Source organism: Pogoniulus pusillus, chromosome 13, assembly GCF_015220805.1.
Source record: "Pogoniulus pusillus isolate bPogPus1 chromosome 13, bPogPus1.pri, whole genome shotgun sequence".
Taxonomy (NCBI): Eukaryota; Metazoa; Chordata; class Aves; order Piciformes; family Lybiidae; genus Pogoniulus; species Pogoniulus pusillus.
Genome location: NC_087276.1, coordinates 1,785,677 through 1,810,063, shown reverse-complemented (window position 1 = coordinate 1,810,063; position 24,387 = coordinate 1,785,677). Strand labels below are relative to the sequence as shown.

General features: G+C 45.9%; 1 protein-coding gene across 1 annotated transcript in view; it reads left to right on the top strand.

Moving 5' to 3' along the window:
* The window catches only part of EPHA4 (EPH receptor A4), a 132,949-nt gene that overhangs the window by 91,763 nt on the left and 16,799 nt on the right, over window positions 1–24,387 (top strand). The window contains exons 6-13 of the mRNA XM_064152761.1: window positions 7,628–7,752; window positions 8,921–9,080; window positions 10,049–10,160; window positions 17,269–17,327; window positions 18,089–18,202; window positions 18,773–18,958; window positions 22,880–22,941; window positions 23,475–23,684. Of these exons, the coding sequence (XP_064008831.1) occupies window positions 7,628–7,752; window positions 8,921–9,080; window positions 10,049–10,160; window positions 17,269–17,327; window positions 18,089–18,202; window positions 18,773–18,958; window positions 22,880–22,941; window positions 23,475–23,684 (1,028 nt within the window). The remainder of the gene's footprint in view (window positions 1–7,627; window positions 7,753–8,920; window positions 9,081–10,048; window positions 10,161–17,268; window positions 17,328–18,088; window positions 18,203–18,772; window positions 18,959–22,879; window positions 22,942–23,474; window positions 23,685–24,387) is intronic.

Sequence of the window (24,387 nt, the reverse complement as noted above, 5' to 3'; positions counted from 1 at the left end):
ATCAGGGGGGTTGGAGCAGCTCTGCGGTTCCTGGTGTAAGCCACTAGGAACTGTGGTCAGACCTCAGCTCCTGTGATTGGTTTGCTCTAAATTAGAGTGTTTCTGGTACGCTGGAGCTGTCTGTGCTAAAACTGACACAGAAGTGGATGGGCAACTCGAAAAATACACAGGCTCTGTCTCCAATACACACTGCCTGTCTTCAAGAACTGAAGCAGGAGTAGGGTGGTAAAAATACAGCACTCAAATAATCCTCAGTTACTACTATTTGTTGCTGCTAACAGCCTGGGTTTTCCTTCAAGCTTCTGATTTGATGCAAGTCGAAGCCAGCTTTTGTGGTTTGGCAGGATTTGCAGCTCCGGTTCTTTTGGGAGAGGCAAGAAATGAAAACTTGAAAATGGAGGAAATGTTTGAGGCATAATAATGCTGTGTTAACAGTCTTTTAAAATCTTCTTTTCTAGCCCCTTTCTTGATGAACACATCATTGCAAGCATAAGTGATGAGAGCTGGTCCCTAGGCTGGAGAGCTTGTCGCTTTTCTTTCTCGGGGCAATTTGGCAATGAAGCTTGGAAAGAAAGGGAGGATCCCTCGTGCCTGTCGTTTTGGGATGAAAGTGTCCTGTGAGAGTACCCCGTGGCTGAGCTGGTGCTTTTCTTGAGCAGCTCAATTTCTAGTAACGGGGAGGGAAGGTTTAGTGCAGAAGTATTATGGCTGGTGGAAGGGATTGAGAGAAAGAGGCCAAGCTCCTCAGCTGTCACGCCGCTTCACGTTGCCTCAGCTGGGATTTTCGTGTGTGGGTGGATAACCTTGGGCACTTTACTCCAGTGGCGTAGATTTAAAGTCTTTGCTTTCAATGCTAAAGCTTGGAAATGCTGGCCTGGATCTTGGCGTGTCTCAGTTTCCAAGCTGGGAGGTGTTCCTTGCCAGTCATCATTCCTGGAGGAGGGAGAGGCAGACGGTGGGAAGACAGAGGACTCGGGAATGTCTTGGGAAGCTTCCAGTGGCTCGGTTGAGCAATCAGGCCTCTACATCTTTGTCCAAGTCCTAACCTGGCCCAATCATCACTAGTACAAGTGTTTGCTCCACTTAGAGGGAATAATGAAAGGAATTAAGATGTGCCTGTGGTTAGTTTTTAAAGCGAACCTCCAGCCCACAGGTTTGCTGGTCATGAGGAGAGAGGCATAGCTGTCATAGAGGCAGGGAAGAACCAGGGTGCCAGCCTCTAGCTCGGCTCTTCAGATGTGCACAGACATCTAGTCTGTGTGTGCACATAGATTCACATGTGCAGAAGCCTTTTGTGGCTTATCCTTATGTACATATGTGACTTGTATGGAGCTGTGTATGTGTTTGGAGAGTTGGTTAAGCCAAAACGCATTCCCCTTTGTTTGCCAAACCGTTTCTCCAAGCACAGGGGGGGTGGTGCTCAGAAACAGGAGCACTTCTGCCTGAACAGGAGAGAACAGCAAGCAAAGGGCCAGTGGGAAGAGGAACCAAACAGCAGCCTTGCAGGAGAGAGCAGATCTGCTTTCTTTTTGCTTTATTCTGGTACGTGTAACTCAACAGGGCTGGGTACTTCTCCCTTAGCTTGATTTGAGTCAGTGTGACAGCCAGTAGAGTAAGCTGCTCTCTTACATGAATAAAATTGCCAGAATCTGCCCTGGAAAAATGTAGCCTTTAGACATGATTAAACCCATATTTGATTCTCTGTGTTGTCTATCCTTTCTGTGCTGGGAGATTATTTGATAATGTAATTTAGAGAATCCCACTGTAAAATCCAATATTCCCAGGTAGACCCTCAGAAACAGCAACCTGCCATGTTTCAGGCTTTCTCAGCGCCTTTTGTCTCAATTAAGAGACAATCTTTTATGGTCCTCTTCTGATTTCTAAGAGGACTTTTTCTTCAGTGTTAAATTTTCAGATTTTTTTTTTGAGTAATTAATAATGGAGCAGGCTTTTAGTATCTACCCTGGAAGGTAAAACCCCTTAATCATAGTAACATCATTAGCGCTTTCAAGCATTTAATTTTGATGCTTGACAAAGCACATAGCCATTGATAAGAACAAATAAGTGGTGTTGTGTGCAATTGAGGGGAGGGGGGAAAATAAGAAGGCAAAGCATGAAAAACCCCTAAGCTTCAAGTAATTAAATTTAAATCTGTTGTTTGAATTTAGCTGAGATAATGTACAAACTGTGGGGATATTTTTCAGTCAGCCAAAGACCCCTCGAGTAAACACGATCCATTTGAATTCATATCATGGGGAGTGGAAAGCAAAGCCTGCTGTGGTTAAGGAGGCATCTTCACTAACACACTGGGCACTGTGAGGTCCTTGATATCTGCGTGCTGGTGTGTTGCAGCTTTAGAAAGGGCTGTTTTCACTCACGGATGCCTACGTGGCCAAGACTTTATTGCATCTATTTATTTCCTGGTTTTTTCCCCCCCTCTCCTAATTTGGAGCAGTAATGAAAAGCTGACACTTGGCTTCTACCATCCTTTAAAGTGCCCCAAAACTGTTACAATTCAGCACTTCATAGCCTTGGGATATGGCTTTATGGCATTAGGGTGAAGGCTTTGGAGTGCAGCTGTGCTCTTTCTCTCTCTGTGGGCCGCAAGCTCCGAACCACAGTAATAAAACTACTGGTAGGTGTTTAATGGCAGGTCATTGAGGAAGCAGATAAAGGAAAACTGCAATGTTCACATCAGTAGGGAGTGGGGTTGGTAAGGGAGCGGAACTGCTGAGCTTTGAACTAGAGAAAGTCACATTTGGTGCTTTTGTTCAAGGGGACCTCGTTTTGAACACCCAAATACCTTGTCGTGGTGAAATGGGCTCTTCTGGTGGAGCTGGGGCTGAGAGGTACAGTCTGTGTGCTTGCTGTTGTAAGCGATGGGGACTGAGAAACAAGTCTTGCCTTTCCAAATCAGGCTGGGGACAGAGTGGCTGAGAGCAGCCAGGAGGAAAGAGACCTGGGGGTACTGGTGGGTAGTAGGCTGAAGATGAGGCAGCAGTGCCCAGGTGGGCAGGAGAGACAATGGCATCCTGGGCTGGCTCAGGAGCAGTGTGGCCAGTAGGACAAGGGAGGTTCTTCTGCCCCAGCACTGCTCAGGCCACACCTTGAGTGCTGTGTCCAGTTCTGGGCCCCTCAATTCAAGAGAGATGTTGAGGTGCTGGAAGGTGTCCAGAGAAGGGTGACAAAGCTGGTGAGGGGCCTGGAACATAAACGCTATGAGGAGAGGCTGAGGGAGCTGGGGGTGTTTAGCCTGGAGAAGAGGAGGCTCAGGGGTGACCTCATTGCTGTCTACAACTACCTGAAGGGAGGCTGTAGCCAGGTGGGGGTTGGGCTCTTCTGGCAGGCAAGCAGCAATAGAACAAGGGGACACAGTCTCAAGTTGTGCCAGGGTAGGTATAGGCTGGATGTGAGGAGGAAGTTGTTGTCAGAGAGAGTGATTGGCATTGGAATGGGCTGCCCAGGGAGGTGGTGGAGTCACTGTCCCTGGAGGTGTTGAAGAAGAGCCTGGATGAGGCACTTAGTGCCATGGTCTGGTTGACTGGCTAGGGCTGGGTGCTAGGTTGGAGTGGATGATCTTGGAGGTCTCTTCCAACCTGGTTGATTCTATGATACTTAAATACGAGGGAGAAGGAATGTGCAAAAAGCTGAGTAAAAAGCACTCCCCCACTCTCTGACTGAAACATTGTGTGAACATCTGAATTGTGTACGTGGTCAAGCTGTCTTCAGTGTGTTTTGTGTAGGAATGTGTGTATGTAATGAACTGTCAGCCCACGCACATAGAAAAGAAGATGCTGTCTTTTATTCTGCTCGTGATCAAAGCATCATTTTACAACCTGTTACATGTTTAGTTTCACATCACCTGTAAGAGACAATATAAAGGCATAATGGAGAGAACAAAGAATGTGAGTATTTCACAGAAACTCACCCAGAAGGCTGTGCCTGCCAACTGGGTTGTCGTGGTGAGCTGGCAGTGGAGACATTCTCTTTGTACTGGACTCCACTGACCAATCTTGTATACCCTTCTGGTTATATATGTCCTAGGTCAGCTGGTGGGTCCTGGAAATCAGGGGGAAAAATAAACCTGAATTTTAGGACTGCAGAGGGACCTGGCCAGGCTGGATGGGTGGGCAGAGGCCAGTGGGATGAGATTGAACAAGGCCAGGTGCAGGGTGCTACGCTCTGGCCACAACAACCCCAAGCAGCACTACAGGCTGGGGACAGAGTGGCTGAGAGCAGCCAGGCAGAGAGGGAGCTGGGGGTGCTGGTAGAGAGGAGCTGAAGATGAGGCAGCAGTGCCCAGGTGGGCAGCAGAGCCAATGGCATCCTGGCCTGGCTCAGGAGCAGTGTGGGCAGCAGGACAAGGGAGGTTCTTCTGCCCCTGTGCTCAGCACTGCTCAGGCCACCCCTGGAGTGCTGTGTCCAGTTCTGGGCTCCTCAATTCAAGAGAGATGTTGAGGTGCTGGAAGGTGTCCAGAGAAGGGCAGCAAGGCTGGGGAGGGGCCTGGAGCAGAGCCCTGTGAGGAGAGGCTGAGGGAGCTGGGGGTGTGCAGCCTGCAGCAGAGGAGGCTCAGGGCAGAGCTCATTGCTGTCTGCAGCTACCTGAAGGGAGGCTGTAGCCAGGTGGGGCTGGTCTCTTCTGCCAGGCAAGCAGCCTTAAGTTGTGTCAGGGGAGGTCTAGGCTGGATGTTAGGAGGAAGTTGTTGTCAGAGTGATTGGCATTGGAATGGGCTGCCCAGGGAGGTGGTGGAGTTGCCGTGCCTGGAGGTGTTGAAGCCAAGCCTGGATGAGGCACTTAGTGCCATGGTCTGGTTGGTCGCGCAGGGCTGGGTGCTAGGTTGGACTGGCTGAGCTTGGAGGTCCAACCTGGCTGGTTCTGTGATTCTATGACTATTTTCAGAAGTAAGAAAGTATTTGTAAGATTCTGTCTATGCATTGGGGTATCCGTGGTTACTGAGCCTAGTTCCTCAAGGTCCAAACCTGCAGCTCAGCACCTTATTGCATAGACTGTTACGCTGACCATGTGTGACACAGGTGTCGAAGAGCTTCTGGACAGCCTCTTGCAGTTCTGATACGTCATGCTGTCACTGGACTCCAGCACCCTAAGGATTTCTATGGAGCATGTGGAAAGGCAGCCTGGACAGAACAAAATGGCACAGAAACAAACTTCTCATCTATGGCATGCAGAACAAAGGAGGTTAATATTCAAGTAGGCTGAATTTGCATGAAGGGAAAGCAGAGCAGGCACACACAACTGCGATTGTGACAAAGGAGTTAAGGCGCAAGTCCTCTTTGTGTCCTGGAGGACAGGAGCACATTGTCTATTCCAGTATCGTGCGCTGCTGTCCATTTCTGAGCGAGATGAGAAAGCACTTGTTAAACTGTATAAAAGTAAGTGTCTTTCACCAAAAGGAGCAGTTTATATATATTCTTCTGCTGCAAACAGCCATTTTACAGCAGAGAAGAAATGCGCTTTCATACAGCACTTAGCAGCCCAATATTGAAGGACGCAATAAATAGAAATGCCTGCAGAAATGAAGTGGGAAACCAAGGAGGTTAAAAAGAGGATAAAGGAAAGAAAGGGAACTTTCTCCCTGCAATTCTTGAGTTCAGAGCAGCATAAGTGACAGCTGCTCAGTAAAAAAGAATTGCCTGTCTGCCCTGTATGAGGCACTGATTAACTAAGCGGGTTTCTCTCCTCTTGGTTCATCAGTAATGTCATACGTGTGTGCATTTTAGGGGAACAAATCTGATTTCTAATTTATTAGCTGAGCAGTATTCTTGCTGCAAAGAGGATGGGGGAAAAAAAGTCATCGTTGAGGAACCGGGAGGCTATTAAGCAGGTTCTCAGTCATGCCACGGATCTAACGTGATGGAGTGCACCAGGATCCTCCCTGTTGGCTGCGTTTATAGTCTCCTCTGTCATCCAGTATTTGCCTTTGCATGTGAGAGACAGACAAGGGAAAAGAGAGGAAGGTTCTGGAGGCATTTCTAACAGAGATGCCAAACTGTCAAACAGTAAATCAGGAAGCGGCTCCCTGATGGTTTCACATCAAGAGGAGACACCCTTTTGTGACTGTGCGGCATCTACTGGTGATTTTCCCTTCCATCAGAACTGTCTGATATGGTCAAGTAGGTTTGAGGCTTTCAACATTCAATTTTCCTTTCATATATTGTGACTGTTTTATTTATTTGCCTTTCTTGGTAGTTTTCAAGGATACAGGTTTCAAGGATACTTTTTGCTCTCTTAATGTTTTCATGGAGAGTCATCCCAAAGTTAAGGGCAGGAAGAGAAACAAAACAAAAAGGGAAAGGGGAGGAAAAAAGAGCAACATGGCTACAGCTCTGGGGGACAAAAGAAGAAATATATTCAATTTAGGAAGACCTCTAATCTCTGGTTATACAGGACAGCTTTGTTAGATAAGATTAAAAATTTCATGAATGTCCCTTTTTATCCCTGGAGACTCCAGCATTTATACCAGCTATTGTCAGCATCAAAAGAGCCTGATAACAGCTGGCTAGAGACGTGACCACACAACAACACAACAGCAAGGAAGGGGCAGCCGGGTTCATGAAGCTTTAGAAAGCCTGCTCCCCCAGCACAGCCGTGAATCTGCTGCTATCACAGTCAAAGGGAGAACGCTTTGTCCTCCGGCCAGGCAAAACCCTGAACTTCAGCATTAGCAGGGGCTCTATTGAGAGTGCAGGGCACACAATGAGATGTTTTCCATTATCTTCTTCGTTGCAGCCCTTATTACTACGCACAGATACAGTTTAAAGGATCTTTGAGTTCATCTTGTTGCTAGGTAGAGTTTTTCCCAGAGATTGGGCAGCCTTTACCCTTGGCAGCATAATCCTGCCTGTTTTATTCATTGCATCAATAATATTGCCACGTGGGATGGGGTCAGATGGTGCCATTTTGGTGCACAATGGACAAGTCTTGGCTATCTTCTGCCTGGAAAGGGTCTGCCAAAGCCAGAATCTGGCCTTTGGGTGCTGAGGTGCTTCATTCTCCAGGGGGACTGCTTGCAGACTTGGGCATAAGCAGGGGAAATTCTGAAGCAACTAACTGGCACAGGCTCTTGAAGTGTAAGTTTCCTGGTTTTCCTGGGAGGGTCCAAATTTATATGTATTCAGCTCTATTCTGACTTAACTCAGTGGCAATATTTTCTCAGCTTTAGAGAAGAGTAAATAGGTCCCTCAGGAATTTCATGGTTCAGGCAAGTAGTTAATGAAGTGACATCAGTTCATTTCCAGCGATAGAAGGGGAGAATCACTGTGGACCAAAAACAAAAGTCTGCATGCACTGTGCCTAGCAAAGGACAAAACTGTGGCAGACTCTTTTAGTACCGTAGCCTCTTGTGGAGGTTTATATCTGAGTGTCATGCAAGTGGCAGTATTTGGACAACTGTAATTGTTACTTCAAAATCCAGCAATCTAGTATTGCTCAAGAACAAGAGAGGACTACGTGTAATTTTGTGAGAGAGAACAGGAAAAATACTTAATGCTTCTAACCACCTCCCCCCCCCCCCCAGGTTCTAGTAGTGCTCATGTTGTGAAAGCTATGATTAAAAATACATGTTCCTCATTAAAATACTGCTTATGTGTATTTATTTTCTTCTGGCAGCTCCGTCCCCTATTGCTTTGATCCAGGCTAAAGAGATCACCAGGCACAGCGTTGCCTTGGCTTGGCTGGAACCCGACAGGCCAAATGGAGTCATCTTGGAGTACGAAGTCAAATACTACGAGAAGGTATGGTTCAAAATCGGACAAGGAGCCCGACTTGGGTTGAGAAAGGGCTTTTTGCTTCATTCCATTGCAGTTTATTCCCAGATAGAGTTCTGTCATTTGAAAACCAATAGATTCGGTTTCGTAAAATCCAATTAAGGATTTCATCCACTTGAACGGTTCCTTGAAAGAAGAAGATTCTCAGGCTGTTCCAGCTCTACGGTATGAGTTTGGTGGGTTATTTTTTCCTGCCTAGAAACTCATCTTTTGTAGCAAGCATATTAATAATGAGAATCAATAACGTTGGGCAGAAGTGAGACATTAGCTTTACTTCATAGACAGAAGTGTAATAACGAAGTATCTAACACAGTAATAATGATTAGATCTGTTTGCCGATAGCTTCGGCTGGGAGCGACAGTGTGGGCTGGATGGCTTTAAATAGAGAATAAGGAAAGAAAATTACATTCTTCAGCCTTTCCAGGTAGAGGGAGATGTTATTCCTGCAAATCACTTCTCAGCTATGGAACTATGAAAAGAGCTATTTCACTTGAAGGCTCTCTGCAGAAAGGAGCAATTACCTGGTCTTGCTTGTGTCGGTGCTCTCGTCCATGTGTATGCCTGCTTCTGAATTGTTTTAATAAAGATAATCCCTGCTTGCCTCCCTAACACATGCAGGAAAAGGCATCCGATTTGCAGGGGAGCTAGATGATTATATTTTCTGATGGATTTCCCAGCCAAAAATAGAGCAGTTTTTAAGAATGGATTTGCTGGAAGATATTTTTTTAGCCCTTTCTTTCTTAATTTTTTTTTATGGCTTCTGCCTGGTAGGAAGAAAAAGAAAGTGCCAGCATGTGTGAGTAAAATATTGCTTGTTCATCAAGAGGATTCTATTTGAAGGCTTGGCTGTTTTCCAAAGGATTTCATTATGTGATTTCTTAAATAATCAGTGATGTATGAGCATCAGACTACCTCCTCATCTCCTTTTTTGACCTGCTCAGAGCTCTGTGCGGCATGCAGCTCAGGAGGTATTGAGCAAGGCCAACAGCAAGAGCCCTCAGGATGTATTTTGAGAGTTCCAACCCTGTTACTCACCTTGTTTTTTCATGACAGTTTTGGCAAGGAAGTGGGGTTCTATGGTTCGCAGTACAGCCATCCATTTTCACTGGATCACCCCTGTGCTCTTTGTTGGTAGGACCAAAATGAGCGCAGCTATCGCATTGTGAAGACAGCCTCCAGGAACACAGACATCAAAGGCTTGAACCCCCTGACTTCATACGTGTTTCATGTGCGGGCAAGGACAGCAGCAGGCTATGGAGACTTCAGTGGGCCGTTCGAGTTCACAACTAACACAGGTAACGACATGCCCCTTGATTTCTTTGTCTTGCCCTAAGTAAACAGTGCAGATGTAACTGAGCTGTGTGCTGGAAGTTTACCAATGGTTGCGTGGGCTGTGGAGTGTATGTTCGAGGACAGTGTTCTTCCATGACTGTTGGTGATGCCATCCATCTGATCTGAGACCTCCTTTTGGATATGGTACATTCTAGATTCTAGCAAGGGCAATACTTTATTGTGGTGTAAGGAGACACATGCATTTGGAATGTCTCATTTGAATGACAGCAGAACCCTTTGCAAGCTCTTGGTATAGATCAATTAAGTATGCTGCATCAGCTCACCTATTTACACCTTTCCTTAGTGAGTCATATGAAGACAGAACGTTTGAATTATGTTGTCCATAGAGCTTTTCACTTTGCTTGAGGAAGCATGCAAACTTAGCCCCCAAAATATTTGCTTTCTGGTGTCTGGAGGGCAGTGTGACCAAGTCTATTTTGTTTTGGATGTACTGGTCTGCTTAAATGGATCTAAGGTCATGTACAATAGTAGAAACATCCTTCAGATGAAGATCATCAATCCAGCAGGAAGAGGGCAGACATTGTAAAATAACTTGATCTCTTAGTGTTAGCTGGGGAGTGATCAGCTGGCCCCACAAAGAGAAAAGAGAGGAGGAAAGAAGAGTGGAAAGCAATTAGGGGGAAAAAAAAGCCATTATATCCTCTGAGCAACACTGAAGGGTAGAAGTCAGAGGAGTGTCCACTTGTTCCCAGCCAACCGAAGTTCCCCAAATCATTATCAAACTTCACATCTTCAGCTAATTACAGCCCTGTTGGAAAGTTGTGTCAACTAAGTATGTAATGAAGGCCTGAAAGTAGATTTGAGTGCTACTCTAGACTGCCTTTGCAAGCCAGAAAGCCTCCCTCAGTGCTACCTAGGTTGATTTTTTTTGGAGGTATCTGACGCCTAATGCTCCCTTTTCTGTTTCCAGTTCCTTCCCCCATCATTGGCGATGGTACCAATCCCACAGTGCTGCTTGTCTCGGTGGCTGGCAGTGTTGTTCTTGTGGTCATTCTCATTGCAGCCTTTGTCATCAGCAGGAGGTAAGAACTTAAGCTTCTCTCTCCCCTTCTCTCTTTCATGAGGGAGTTTTTTGTCTTCTCCAAACAAAGCTAAATTCTTTGATTAGCATCATAAACAGTAAATTTGCATTACAAGCCTTCTCCCATGTAGCTTTGATCTTCTCAACATTAGTACCAAACAGCGTGTGATGCAACGGCAATAGTTCCAGCTCTATTTGCCCTTCACATGCAAAGATGATTACAGTAACTGGGCATTGAGGAGAGAGCCAGCTAGAGATCTCTGGATGCTGGAAGTTAAGTTTAATGGATATGGGTACAGTAGTTTTTCTTGGAGTGACTCCTGGTAGACAGGGAATAAACAGCTGCCCTGTTGTCAGCTAAGCCGTGGGACTGCCTGTGATTTTTGTGTTAGTCTGTACGAGTCTTTATTGTCTTTTGGGTTAGTCCTTACAGCGTGAGTGGATGTGACTGTAAAACAGAAGCCACGGTCATTCAGCAGCATACACAGTAGCAAGCAGACTGGATCGATGGTTATTTCAGCAGAGCAGAACCATTATCTTCTCCAGAGTACTTGCTCCTTCTCCTGCGTTCAGCCCGGGCATCAGAAGCAGTCCTGTGACTGGGAGGACAGTGTAGCAGAACCACAGCACGAGTGTTTCTGTCTTTATTTCTGTGTTCAGCCTCATTTAGAAAGGTCAGCATGATTTTGCTTCAGTGTAATTCTGAGATGAAAGTGGATGTACCATTTCTGCGTCTGAAGCCTGGGATCTGAGAGATGCACATTTTGTCTGTCCCTGTTGATCAGTTTTAATGGCCTCAGCCATAAACTTGCACAGATTCCTCTTGGTTTGCTCTTACTTTAAATCGTCTTAAAGAGCAGTTAAGTCAGCATGATTATAATATCTGGCAAGCAGGCATGCATTGTTGCAGCTTTCTGTGGGTGTTCATCTCTCAATGCTGACAGGAGGAAAGGAGAGCAGAACATATGAAAATGTAATGTGGAGAGACAGGTTTATTAAAAGCCATTGCAACAGCAAATAGCATCACCGAGCTTGATGACTTAATCTGCTCTCTGCTTTTATTGATCACTTTATTATTTAAGGCAGGATTGATAGCAGGATACATTGGCTTTCTAATTATGAGTCGCCACCTTGGAGAATTGAGCCTGTTGAGCTGCTTTGAGATGATTCCATCTCCTCCTCCCTCTATAAAAACCCATCGTTTCCCAAGGCTGATAAACACTGCTTGGTGATTGGCCCTCAATGGATCACTCCTTAGAAAATGAAATGTCAACCCCTTGCCCTCATATTGATTCTCTTCAGTATCAGCTATAAAGCTGTCAGAGGAAAGGCTGCCTGGAGCCAGGTAGCTGACAGACTCGCTGATGTGAGTGCACACTCAGCCAGGTCTTCTCACCGCCCAGGCTGTCTCCTCAGTTACCTACCCACAAGTGTTCACCCTGGACAAACACGTGGCAAAGAGCATGTGGGCAGGTGGGAAACAATTCAGATCCAGGCACTGGTGGGAGTGGAGATGCAAGTTTCTCTGTGGCTGTGGGTTCAGAGGTGTCATAGAACTCAGTACTGGTAGGTCTCAGAGAGGCCGTGGAAGGGGATACACTTAGTTAGAAGAATAAAATACTAGGACACTGGAACTGCTTTGTGCATACTAATGCATGGTGCTTTGCTAATTAGTAGCCTTCCTCAATGCACAGCTCTCCAGTAGCTCTCAATAAACAGAATCTAGTTTAATATTCAACATTACTCTAACAGTTTTAACCACTTTATTCATGTCATTTAGAGGTGTGGGCTTTCGGGACACTTCACGATGTTCCTACATCAGCAGAAGTTAATAGCAAAATAATTGTACTTTGTTCCAAAATTACTTCAGAGAAGAAAAGGCTTTTTTGTCCATACAGTCCCCAGGAGGAGGTTTTGTAATCTAGCCATGACCTAAAAGTCAGAATAGTACAATCAAGCCCATGCTTTGTCCTGCAGACATGGCCTCTGCATCCCTGAGCCAAGTGTGGAAGCTGAGAGGAGTGCTCCAGGTGCCCACTTTTGAACCCTGGGTTGTTACTGCTTATTTAACATTACACTTTTTCATTGCTCAAATCCCCAAATTCATCTTTACAACAGAACATATTAAAGGTCTTTGTCTTCATGCAACTCGAGCTGTTTGGTTCTGTCCTGTGACCACAGTGTTTGTGTTAACACAAGAGCTGATCTGCCCAAAGCTTGGTTTAAACTTGCTGAGGTTAAGATCGCATCTGTAGCAGAGCGTCCAGGAGATAGTGTATGTTTCTCTACACCAGGCACTGCAGGAGCACTGACTGAAACTAGTGTCTCAAATAGAGTTGCAAAGGATTTGGGAGAGTCTAAATCAGAAAAGAGCAACTTTCTAAGACAGATGGGTTGGAATAAGATGGTCCTGCAGAATCCTCTGATCATCTAAAAGTGAAGTTCTTCCAATGGAGAGATTGATTTGACTTCTGCTCCGTCAACAGCAGAATACATTTCACACAACCCACAATGCCAGTGTGGTGAGGGTTGAAAGCACCTCTGGAGATTATCTAGCCCAAACTCTCTGCTAAAGCAGGGTCACACACAGCGAGTTACCCCCGACTGAAATGTCCAGATAGATTTGGTATCTCTCCAGAGAAGGAGACTCCACAACCTCTCTGGGCAGCCTGGTGCAGGGCTCTGGCAGCCTCACCAGAAGGAACATTTTTCTTATGTTCAGATGGAATCTCCTGTTTTCCAGTTCATGCCCATTGCCTGTTTTCCTACCACTGGGCACCACTGAAAAGAGGCTGGCCTCATTCTCTTGACCCCTGCACTTCAGATACTGATAAGCACAGAGAAGATCCCCTCTCAGTATATCTCTTCTGCAGGTTAAGCAGCCCCAAGGTCCCTCAGTCTTTCCTTATCAGAGGCTCCAGGCCTCTCATCATCTTTGTAGCCTCTGCTGGACTCTTGACAGTAGTTCCCTTTCTCTCTTGAACTGGGGAGCTCAGAACTGGACGCAGTACCTCAGACGTGACCCTCTTTTTGCTGGTGGTGTTTGATTGAGAGCTCTGCCAGCCTGATGCCTGAGCCCTGCAACATCCCCAGCCTCTTGTGTGTGGAGGGTGGGCGCTGAGGTGGGAGCAGCCACTCCTCTGTCGCCAGCCCCCAGCTGTAGATGTGCCTGTGCCCCTGACCCCCTGCAGCTTCTGAAAGGCTCTGTGTTCTCCCAGAAGCCGGCTATTTGATCACCACCACCATAATCCCCGTAATTACAGGATTCAGATCTACGACAAAGGCTCCTTCTGCCTCTCAGGTGAGCTGCCCCGGGAGGCTGCTTGCACCCACTGTGCCCCATGGTGCGGGGCCGGGGGACAATGGCAGGCAGGAGTGTCCGACCCCCAGCCAAGCAGGAGAGGTCAACAGGTGACACAGGGAGGAGTGGAAGTAGGTAGTTAGTTGGGAAGGTATTATTTAAACTCAATATCTGCAATTATGTTGCTTGCACAGTGATCCCTTTGTTTCCCTTTGCTTTTTGCATGTCTTTGGGTTGTAGTGGGGGAGGGGGAGGCTTTAGCTGCCGTTAGGGTACCTGTGCTTTTATGGCAGAGAACACTTTTTCCTACTTAAAATGCTTTCATGCAGAGCCTGGTTCTGCTTCATGTTTGCCATCTGTGGCTGAGCTCTTATAAAATCAGTGTAAAGGTGTCCTGCTTAAAATGAAGAACCTTCCCCCCCTGCTTTTCTTTAACTCTTAGAGAAGTGTAATACCTGAAACCATTTCTGTATTCCTTTAGCTGACTTGATCCCATGTGGTACCGGGGGGCTTTGTGCTGCCTCTTCCTTCTCACCCAGTTCAGCAACTGGGAGAAGAACATGCAGGCCCTGTTCAATATCTTTATTGATGATCTGGAGCAGGGGATTGAGTCCAGCATCAGTAAGTTTGCAGATGACACCAAGCTAGGAGCAGCTGTGGATCTGCTGGAGGGTAGGAGAGCCCTGCAGAGGGATCTGGCCAGGCTGGATGGGTGGGCAGAGGCCAATGGGATGAGATTGAACAAGGCCAAGTGCAGGGTTCTACACTTTGGCCACAACAACCCCAAGCAGCACTACAGGCTGGGGACAGAGTGGTTGGAGAGCAGCCAGGCAGAGAGAGATCTGAGGGTGCTGGTAGAGAGGAGCTGAAGCTGAGGCAGCAGTGTGCCCAGGTGGGCAGGAGGGCAAATGGCATCCTGGGCTGGCTCAGGAACAGTGTGGGCATCAGGACAAGGGAGGTTATTCTGCCCCTGTGCTCAGCACTGCTCAGGCCACCCCTTGAGTGCTGTGTCCAGTTCTGGGCTCCTCAATGCAAGAGAGATGTTGAGGTGCTGGAAGGTGTTTGGAGAAGGGCAGCAAGGCTGGGGAGGGGCCTGGAGCACAGCCCTGTGAGGAAAGGCTGAGGGAGCTGGGGGTGTGCAGCCTGCAGAAGAGGAGGCTCAGGGCAGACCTCATTGCTGTGTACAACTCCCTGAAGGGAGGCTGTAGCCAGGTGGGGTTGGTCTCTTCTGCCAGGCAATCAGCAACAGAAGAAGGGGACAGAGTCTGAAGATGTGCCAGGGGAGGTCTAGGCTGGATGTTAGGAGGAAGTTGTTGTCAGAGAGAGTGATTGGCATTGGAATGGGCTGCCCAGGGAGGTGGTGGAGTTGCTGTCCCTGGAGGTGTTGAAGCAAAGCCTGGCTGGGGCACTTAGTGCCAAGGTCTGGTTGACTGGATAGGGCTGGGTGCTAGGTTGGGCTGGATGATCTTGGAGGTCTCTTCCAACCTGCTTGGTTCTGTGATTCTGTGCAGCTTTTCACAGACTCTCAGCATGGTAGGGGTTGTAAGGGACCTTTGGGGATCATCTCGTGCAATCGCTCTGCTAAATTGGGGCCACCCACAGTAGGTTGCTGAGGATCACAATGTTCAGGTGGGTTTGGAATCTCTTCAGAGAGGAGACTTCTCAACCACTCTGGGCAGCCTGCTCCAGTGCTCCAACACCCTCAGAGGAAACAACTTTTTCCACATGTTTAGATGGAGCCTTCTGAGTTCCAGTGTGTGCCTGTTGCCCCTTGTCATGTTGCTGGGCACCACTGAAAAGAGTCTGATCTCCATCCTGTTGCCTTCTGCCCTTTAGCTGTTGGTAGGCGTTGAGAAGATTCCCTCTCAGTTTTCTCTTCCACAGACTAAACAGCCCCAGATCTCTCAGCCTTTCATTGTCAGAGGGATATTATTTAGCTCTGTTATAGCAGAGCAGTAAGGCCTGGGGCAAACAAATGGTTTAAATGGGTGTTTGGATCCAGTGTAGTTTTTAATAATGCTCTTCGTGTGATTTGGAGCCAGTTGTGTTTAATTGGCTTTCATCAAGAGAGACGCTCCCAGCCGTTTATGCTTGGATGTGTACCTGCTTTTTGTGTCTGAATTCAAGTCCTCTTGGTGTTGTTGGGAGCTCTGGGGCTTGGTTCAAAGATCAGGTAGTCTTCACCTGTCAAACAAGATGTATTTTCCTCCTGTTTCATGGTTAATTTATAGTTTTTATTATCAGTGTAGTGCTTTCAGCAGCAGCACTAACAGACTGCGAAGGCAGGGGCTGGGAAACGGCTGCTGGTGTCAACGGGAAGCTGCTGCTCCCCAGGCACAGAGAGGGAAGCTGGATGCTTTTTTGCTAAAAGGACAGAAGGGTTTTGCTGGAGGGAGGGGAATGGAGAGACTCAGGAAAATTTGCTGCCAGTGAGGCTCTCAGTCATAAGTTTTCTTCCTGAGTTTTTGAGCCCCTTTAACTCATGTTTCCTGAGAGGTCTTTCTCTCACCCAAACTTTTTCCTTCATTACCCGTTCACTATTTTCTGGGTATCAACTCAGTCTCAGCCCAGTGTTCCTGGCATGGTGGGCACCTCCTGCCCCATTCCATGTAGTGGTTTCATGCTACAGGCAGTGCCAGTCTTGAGTCCTGTTTTCCAAGATTGATATCTCCTTTTACCATCTCTCTTCTTCACTCCAGCCCAAACTCTTGCTGGTTAGCTGAGTTGGGTCTGACACGCTGGGAGACTTGGAATTCCATAGGAACAGGCAGATAATGAGTAAACAGCACCAGTCCCTTCTCTTCAGCAGTGTCTGTTCTTATGTGTGGTTCTGAACTGCCAGTGAGTGATGGGTAAAAGCCCAAATCCATCTGCATCTTCATACCATTAGGTAATAGGGAACTTTGAGTCCCAGTGTAGATGGCTACAGTATCACAGAACCATAGAATGGTTTGGGTGGGAAGGTGCCTTTAAAGGTCATCATGTTCAACCTCCCTGTAGTGAGCAGAGGCATCTTCAACTAGACCAGGTTACTTAAAGCCCTCTGTCTCACCAGAACTGGAACATTTCAAGGCTTTTAGGTTAGAGCCATCATCTTTCTAATTAACCCCTTTCAGTCCTGGAAGGCCACAGGAAGGTCTTCCTGGAGCCCTCTCTTCTCCATGTTGAACAGGCCCAATATTGTGTCTTTAGGTGTAGAAATAATAATCTATAGAATGAACATACTCCATAGTCTCCAATCGAGAGGGTTAGTAGAAGAGCTCTGCTGTCAGGAGTTCTTTGCCCTCTTTGATTATACAATGATTAAAGAATTAGGATCCTTGGGGCCTGCATTTTTGATGATCAAGGCTGGGTTTTTTTTGCTGCCATCCTGGATGAATAGACTTGTTGGCATTTTAAATTTGCAGTTACATAAGTGGGTTGTTATTGGCATTTGCCTAATTATGTTTGAAAATCAATCTACCAGCACACCCCTGTCGCAGCATTTAAATCCTTATGTAAAATAGGGCTGAAAATCAATTTGACCCCCTTTTACACTGGATTGCAAGTACAGAGTAGCCAAAACACAAGCTGTCTTTTTTTAAATGCTGAGATGCAAATAGATTTGTGTTTTGTTGATGCCAGTAACACTTAGGAGCAGTCAGGAAGTCTCCTGATAAGTTCATGGTGTGTCACGGGCTGTTGGAGGGAAGCTGCGGAGCACAGGTCATGGCAGGTGCAAGCAGCTCAAGTCTGAGCAGGTCAAGAAGATTGAGCTTGTCTCAAAGATACTTGTTCTGAACTGAAATGCTCTCTTTTGTTCTGACAGGCGCAGCAAGTACAGTAAGGCTAAGCAAGAGGCAGATGAAGAGAAACATTTGAACCAAGGTAAAAGAGACAGCACTGCTTGGGTTCTTTGATTTGCTTCATAAAACATGTGCCGTGTTGTGATGCTTGGAAAATCAGGGATGACATTCCTCTTGAGATGAATATATTTCTGGGTTTCTCTCTTGCAAACGTCCTTCTTCAATACTATGTACTTTAATAACCAGGAAAACAGAATCACCTGGGTAAAAAGTTTTGAGGGGACAGGCAAGAGAAAGGTTCATCAGATTTTTGTCCCTTTCCACTGAAAGATGTGTGTTCCTGGCTTGTGATACCTCAGCATGATTTTTCCCCACAATACTCTGCTAAAGCAGTTTTCAGATGGGCTGGAGTCAGTCTTGAAGGAAAGAGTATGTGAGCTTTACTTCCCCCTTCCCCAGACTGAATCCTACTGAGTCATCCAGGCACCAAACCTAGGACCTGTGCTCCCCAAAGAGAAGTGAGATGTGGTTTAGTCTCACAGGTCCATATACAGGCTGTTGGCCTCCTAGTGATGGCAGTGATTTGTGAAGCTCGTTTGTTGGCAAAAACCTGGTTCCTTACATCACCATTGGGAAATACTAAATGTTTACATTGAAAATAACTGCATTGGAGGGGAAGTACATCGAGTCCTTCCTTTCTTCATCAAGCCATTCCTGGCTGACAGTGTATCTTTATTGTACACTTTCCTTGCTGTTGCATATCATTATGGCTTCAGTCTCATATGTTCTGTGTTCAGCAGCATGTAGATCAGCGACTTCAAATCAAACATTTCTGCCTTGCAGGTGTTAGAACATATGTGGATCCTTTTACATACGAGGATCCGAACCAGGCTGTGAGGGAATTTGCCAAAGAAATTGATGCCTCCTGCATAAAGATTGAAAAAGTTATTGGTGTGGGTAAGTGCCAGAGCTTTTGCATTTTTAGTTCTAAGTCTAGGTTTACATTTCCTTCTAGAAAACATGAGATTGTAGAGTCACAGGACGTTTTGGGTTAAAAGAGACCTTAAAGATCTAGTTCCAACCCCTTGTGATGGGCGGAGACACTTCCTGCTATACTGGATTGCTCAAGGGACCATCAAACCTGTCTCAGAACACTTCCAGTATTGGAGCCTCCAGAAATTCTCTGGGCAACCTGTTCCAGTGCCTCACCACCCTCATGGGGAAAAAATTCTGCCTAATATCTAATCTAAATCTGACTTGTTCAGGTTTGAAGCCATTGCCTCCCACCCTGTCACTGCATGCCTTTGTAACAAGTCCCTCTCCAGCTATCCTGTAGGCTCCCTTCAAACGCTGCAAGGCTGCTCTGAGCTATCCCCGGAGCCTTCTCTTCTCCAGGCTGAACAGCGCTGACTCTCAGCCTGATCCTCTGAGCTTTGTATGACAGTTCACCCAGAGGAGCTGACAAAACAGTTTGACAACACCAGTTTGTGCTTTGTGTTCATGGATTCTTGTGCCTTTTTCCTTAAGGAGAGTTTGGTGAAGTATGCAGTGGGCGCCTCAAAGTACCAGGAAAAAGGGAGATTTGTGTCGCTATTAAGACTCTAAAAGCTGGATACACTGATAAACAAAGGAGAGACTTCCTGAGCGAGGCCAGCATCATGGGACAATTTGACCATCCCAATATCATCCACTTGGAAGGTGTAGTTACTAAATGTAAGTAGGATATTTTCCTGACAAGGCCAATTTAGAAGTCACTGAGAAATTAAGTCTCTGGTGGTGTGTGCTGGGTTTTTTTCTCTTTACCCTCTCTCCTGTGAAATGACAGATGGAACAGATCCACTGATAGCTAATAGGAGGAAATCAGTGCAGGACAAGTCATTAATCTTGTTGTCAGCTATAAATGGGTTTATGGTTTCAACTGATACTCTATCTGTAGGCAGCTTGTACAAGATTTTGTAGGGGGAATTAATACTGCAAGGGTTGGCTTCCCTTCCCCCCTCCCCCTGCTTCTTGCTATGCCAAGCAGCATCTTTCACATCTTTGCTAGACTGAGATGATTGTTACAGGATAGGCCGAAGCAGATGGTGAGAAAAGAATTTTAAATGGTTGGGGGAAAAATACCAAAACAAAACCAGAGAGTCATGTGTTTAAGGTACAAAGCACAGATGTAAGGCGCAAGCCTTTGAAATGAAATGGACTATTTCAGTGTGAAACTTAATTATTTGTTTTCTCTGACATACAGGTGTGATAATTTCACTCTGCTGAACTTACTTGGCTCATCTATGTTTGTTTGGGCTTGGGTTTTGTGTTAATTCTGTTTGTGCTCACTGTGCCATGGACCCCACCTTAGAGAGTAACAGTGCTTGCTGGGTGCTGTTTGTAGGCTGGAACTCAAAATACACCTGCGAGACAGACACGCTTGGGTCTGACTTGATAGGGGACCACTACAGTGGTGTGGATGTTGTCCCACTTCTGTCTGCCTGAGGTAGGATGTAGGCAAAGCCTGCTGCTAAAAGCCCCTTTAGATGTAGGAACTCATAGTCAGGTAGCAAAGAAAGCAGAGAGTGATCTTGTGAGCTGCAGTTTGCAGAGACGACCTGGGGCTGATGATGTGCATGATGAACATGAATGCAGCATATTCATAGAGCAAGGAACTAAAATTAACTGTGGGTGAAAAGATAAAAAAGTAGAACATGGCTAGAGCAAATTATAACCTGTAGAGGGTTGCCAAATCCATCAGTACTACAGCAAAGCCCCTGTCCCACCTGGCTGTTGGTGGGACCTGCCACTTGTGTTTCTGAAAGTCTTACCCACACCCATTTGCATTCCCCTCTCCTAGTCTGTGCTTTCTACCACAGTCATTGAAAGTGGCTTATAGAGTAGGTTGCTGTTTGGTTGAAAGACCAGTTCCACTAGAGCAAACAGAGATTTGGAGTAGTTTGGCCATCATCTACTGAGGGCCTGCCTCAAAACTTAAATGAAGTGGTGTTTTGAAGGTCTAATTCTCTTTTTATTATTGTAACAAAGAGAGAGGGGGAAGCTGTGGCCAGTCTGTGACGTTCACACAGTGATTTTTCTAGCACCTCTAAAAGAAAGGCAACAGGGGAATCCTTGTGTTCGAATCCCACTGAAGCTGGATCCGCTCTTGCCAGCTTGAGCAGTTATAAATGACTGTCTCCATTTGCATAATGCAGTTGTCACTAAATGAAAATGATTGGAAGTGTTCACCAAGGGGCTGGTAGCCTGACCCAAGAGCATTTCATTGCAGGGCTCCTAGTCAGTGATGCTTCCACAGCAAGCTGGCTGCATTACCTCCAAGCTGGTGTGTTTGGTAAACAGGGCTACTTAAGAAGGCATTTATCTTAATTTCTCCATAGGTTTTCTGAGTGCTGTGATAAATGAATGCATTTAATAAACTGAAAATTAAAATGTGAGATAAATAGTGGTGGAGCTGGGGGTTGAGAGAGGCAGCAAAAAGCCGTGAATAGATTATTGGCTGCTAGTCAAGTACTTTAATAATTGACTCGCTGATGGTAACTTCTCCTCTATCCCCCTCCCCTGCTAAAGAAGTGCCTGAGTAATGAAATTACATGTTAATGCACTGAAAGAGTCTCCCTTTCCTCCTTTCTACGTTGACATAGTATCTTTTGATTGAGGGAGGTTAATTAAAACTCATTTAGCTCTATTTGTTCAGTGGAAAGGTTCTGGTCGTGGCTGGAAAGGATAAATGAAAGAGTGACGTGCAGATTTGGGTAGAGTTTTTCATCTTGCTACCAAAGAATGCTTGCAAAAGTGCATTAGAAGGAGAATGATGTTTCATCATGTCCCTTTCCTTAAGGGTGCAGATACACAGCTAAGGTCACTCAGCCCTTCGTCCAGAGCAGTTTGCTTTGTGTAATACTTATCTTAGACAGATCAGAAAGGGCCCATGTGCCAGGCAGGCATTTCTTGCATATGTCAGTTTGCATGGGTGCAAAATGGAAAGAGTTTTGGTATCAGTTAGGAAAGGAAGGAGAAGCAGGAGTAGGAAAGGGCCTGAAAAGTGTAGGTTGAGACTGAAAATGTGAAACAAGTAACGCTGAGTAAAAGAGGTGATGTATCACACATAGCTCTTGGCCTAAGTGAAATGATGTAAGATTTTTAATACAGTCTTTCCTTATAGCATGTTTTCTAATAAAAGAATTGCTCCAAAACCAGAGATCAAGGGCAAAGGAAAAGCATCTTGGTCAAAAAAACACAAACCAATTTTGAGGTAGAAATGATATGGGGAACTTTCAGTGCTGCAACATTTCATGGTAGAATAATTTTGATAGCTGATTGTTCTGGAGAAGGCTGATAACAGAAACAAAGAAAAGTCAAGTAGTTCTGATACCAAGACAGAACTGAGCTGTCTACAGTTAATAAGACCTGTCCACTGAACCCTTCTGTCCCCATAGCATTCCCTTATTCAGAGCTGCTCCAGGAAGTACAAAAACAGAGTTTCTCTGGCACACTGCCATTTATTTAGAAAGAAACTCTATAGCTCCTGTAGCTGAAGCAGAAGTAGGAGGAAGGGTTGCCCTGCCAGCCTGGTGCTGATTGTCAGGGGCTCCCTTGGCTTCAGGTGAGCTTAACAGTGCTCATCTTGGGACTGGGCTTTAGCCATGTGACCTTTGATAAGCACTTCTCTACGTCTTCCATTGTTCATCTATTGAATGGAGATGATATTGGACCTGTTTCTGAAAATATCTAGGTGCTGAAATATCCAGCGTGGTTTAACCTCGTGAAACAATGGATAGTCCTTGTATGTACCAAAATGTGTGCAGTTTCAGTGTCAGATGGCTTTGCAAAGCTCTTAAAGACAACATCAAGCGTTATTTGCATATTTGCTGTTGTTTAGGCAAAAGGGTACTTAGGAAGCATCCCCATGTTGATAACATCACATTTCTCTTCAGAATACCTAGCTCAGCTCTCTGCATTGCATCATGGAAAGCTGAGTGCTGCTGAAGCAGTATGCCCTACATGTGACACCATACATTGAATCAGTTATCCTCTGGTTGACTTCACAAGGCAAATGGCTTTGGCTCATTTATAAATAACTAGAGACACAGGATACAAATTCAGGACAGAGAAAGTTGAGAGGAATTCAAGTTGAGCTTGAATTTTGCATTCTTGAATAGTTATCTTGGAATCCCCTGTGGCTGCTGACAGCTCCTAATTTGCCTAAAGCGTTGGTCATTGAAGGAGGCAGAGAGACCAAAGCACTCTGAAATTCCATTTGGAAAGAGGAAGGCTTTCTAGTCTGCAAGAAATTCAATTACCCTAAAGATTTTTGTCAAGTTTGAGCAGATCTTTGTCTCTTCACTCTCAATTATCAGTTGGTGTATTCCTTAGAGAACAGGAGCCACTTAGTTAAAGATCTTGTCAGTGAGTCAACCAAAGGGTTAACCTTCCAGATGGAGTCCTTGAAATGTTGCTGTCCTATAATATTTCTTCTCTTGCTCCCCACAGCTGAGGCATAAGCTTGGTGCTTTTCAAATTAAATTAGATTGTGTAAGCCAGGTGTCTTGGCAGTAAAATCATGTGCAGCCCATTTTTATCCCATTAACATCAGCGTTCATCAAGGAATTGTGTTTTTCTTTCTGTGAACTCTAGGTAAACCAGTAATGATCATAACTGAGTACATGGAGAACGGGTCCTTGGATGCCTTCCTCAGGGTAGGTGATTTCTTCGTGATAAGCTAAGGAGATTTTGTACTGGGAGACATTTTCTCATTTTCATTGTGATTCTTTTTTGTGCAGAGTGAGACTGAGAATTCAGCTTTTTTAAAGGAATTGTGTATGGACTTGGGAAATTCTGTTTTCTAGTGTTGCTCCTCTTGAAAACCAAAATCAGTGTGAAAGGATATGGAAGAAATGTGGTGTTTAAAGTAGCAGGGTCTTAAGTAACCCACATGTAATGGAGGCAGTTGTGATTTGCTCCACTTCTAAAGCACTGCGATGCTACAGGCTCATTAAAAGCAGATGCATTGCGAACTGGATATGGCATCACTGGGAGCTGTGACAGGACTTCTGCGTTTTTACTTTGCAGGTGAATTATGGGCACTAGTCAGGAGAGCGAGGAAATAGCATCACATTTTATTGGAGAGGAGATGGGAATCCAGAGAGATTTTTTTTGCCAGTTCCAGCAACGGCACTAATGCAGCTTTCAGCTTAATGCTCTGTGATTTTCTTCCTTTCCCCATATGCAGAAGAATGATGGCAGATTTACAGTCATCCAGTTGGTGGGGATGCTTCGTGGCATTGGGTCGGGAATGAAGTATCTGTCTGACATGAGCTATGTGCATCGGGACCTAGCTGCTCGAAACATACTGGTCAACAGCAACCTGGTCTGCAAAGTGTCTGACTTCGGCATGTCCCGCGTCCTGGAAGATGACCCTGAAGCAGCTTATACCACAAGGGTAAGGGGAGAAAGAAAATGTCCAGTGTGTTCTGAAGGGACATTGTAGCCAGGTGGGGGGTAGCCTCTTCTCCCAGGCAAGCAGCAATAGAACAAGGGGACACAGTCTCAAGTTGTGTCAGGGTAGGTATAGGCTGGATGTTAGGAGGAAGTTCTTCACAGAGAGAGTGATTGGCACTGGAATGGGCTGCCCAGGGAGGTGGTGGAGGCACCGTCCCTGGAGGTGTTCAAGAAAAGCCTGGCTGGGGCACTTAGTGCCATGGTCTGGTTGACTGGCTAGGGCTGGGTGCTAGGTTGGGCTGGATGATTTTGGAGGTCTCTTCCACCCTGGTTAATTCTATGATTCTATGATTCTCTTGCCTAATGGCTGTGTTTGCCTGTGTGGGAGTTGACAAGAGTTTGTTTTAAACTAATCTCAGTCCCAAGCAAAGTCCATTATCACTGCCAAAGAATGAACACTGGCCTCACCTCCATGGCTACTGTAGTTGATGTAGTGTTACTGCTATAGCAGTGCCCGCATCAGTATTTCTTCTCTGAGGATGTGACCCATGTATTGGGGTGGAGTCGCCCTCTCTGGAGGTGTTCAAGAAAAGCCTGTATGAGGCACTTAGTGCCATGGTCTGGTTGACTGGCTAGGGCTGGATGCTAGATTGGACTGGATGAGCTTGGAGATCTCTTCCAACCTGATTGATTCTATGATTCTA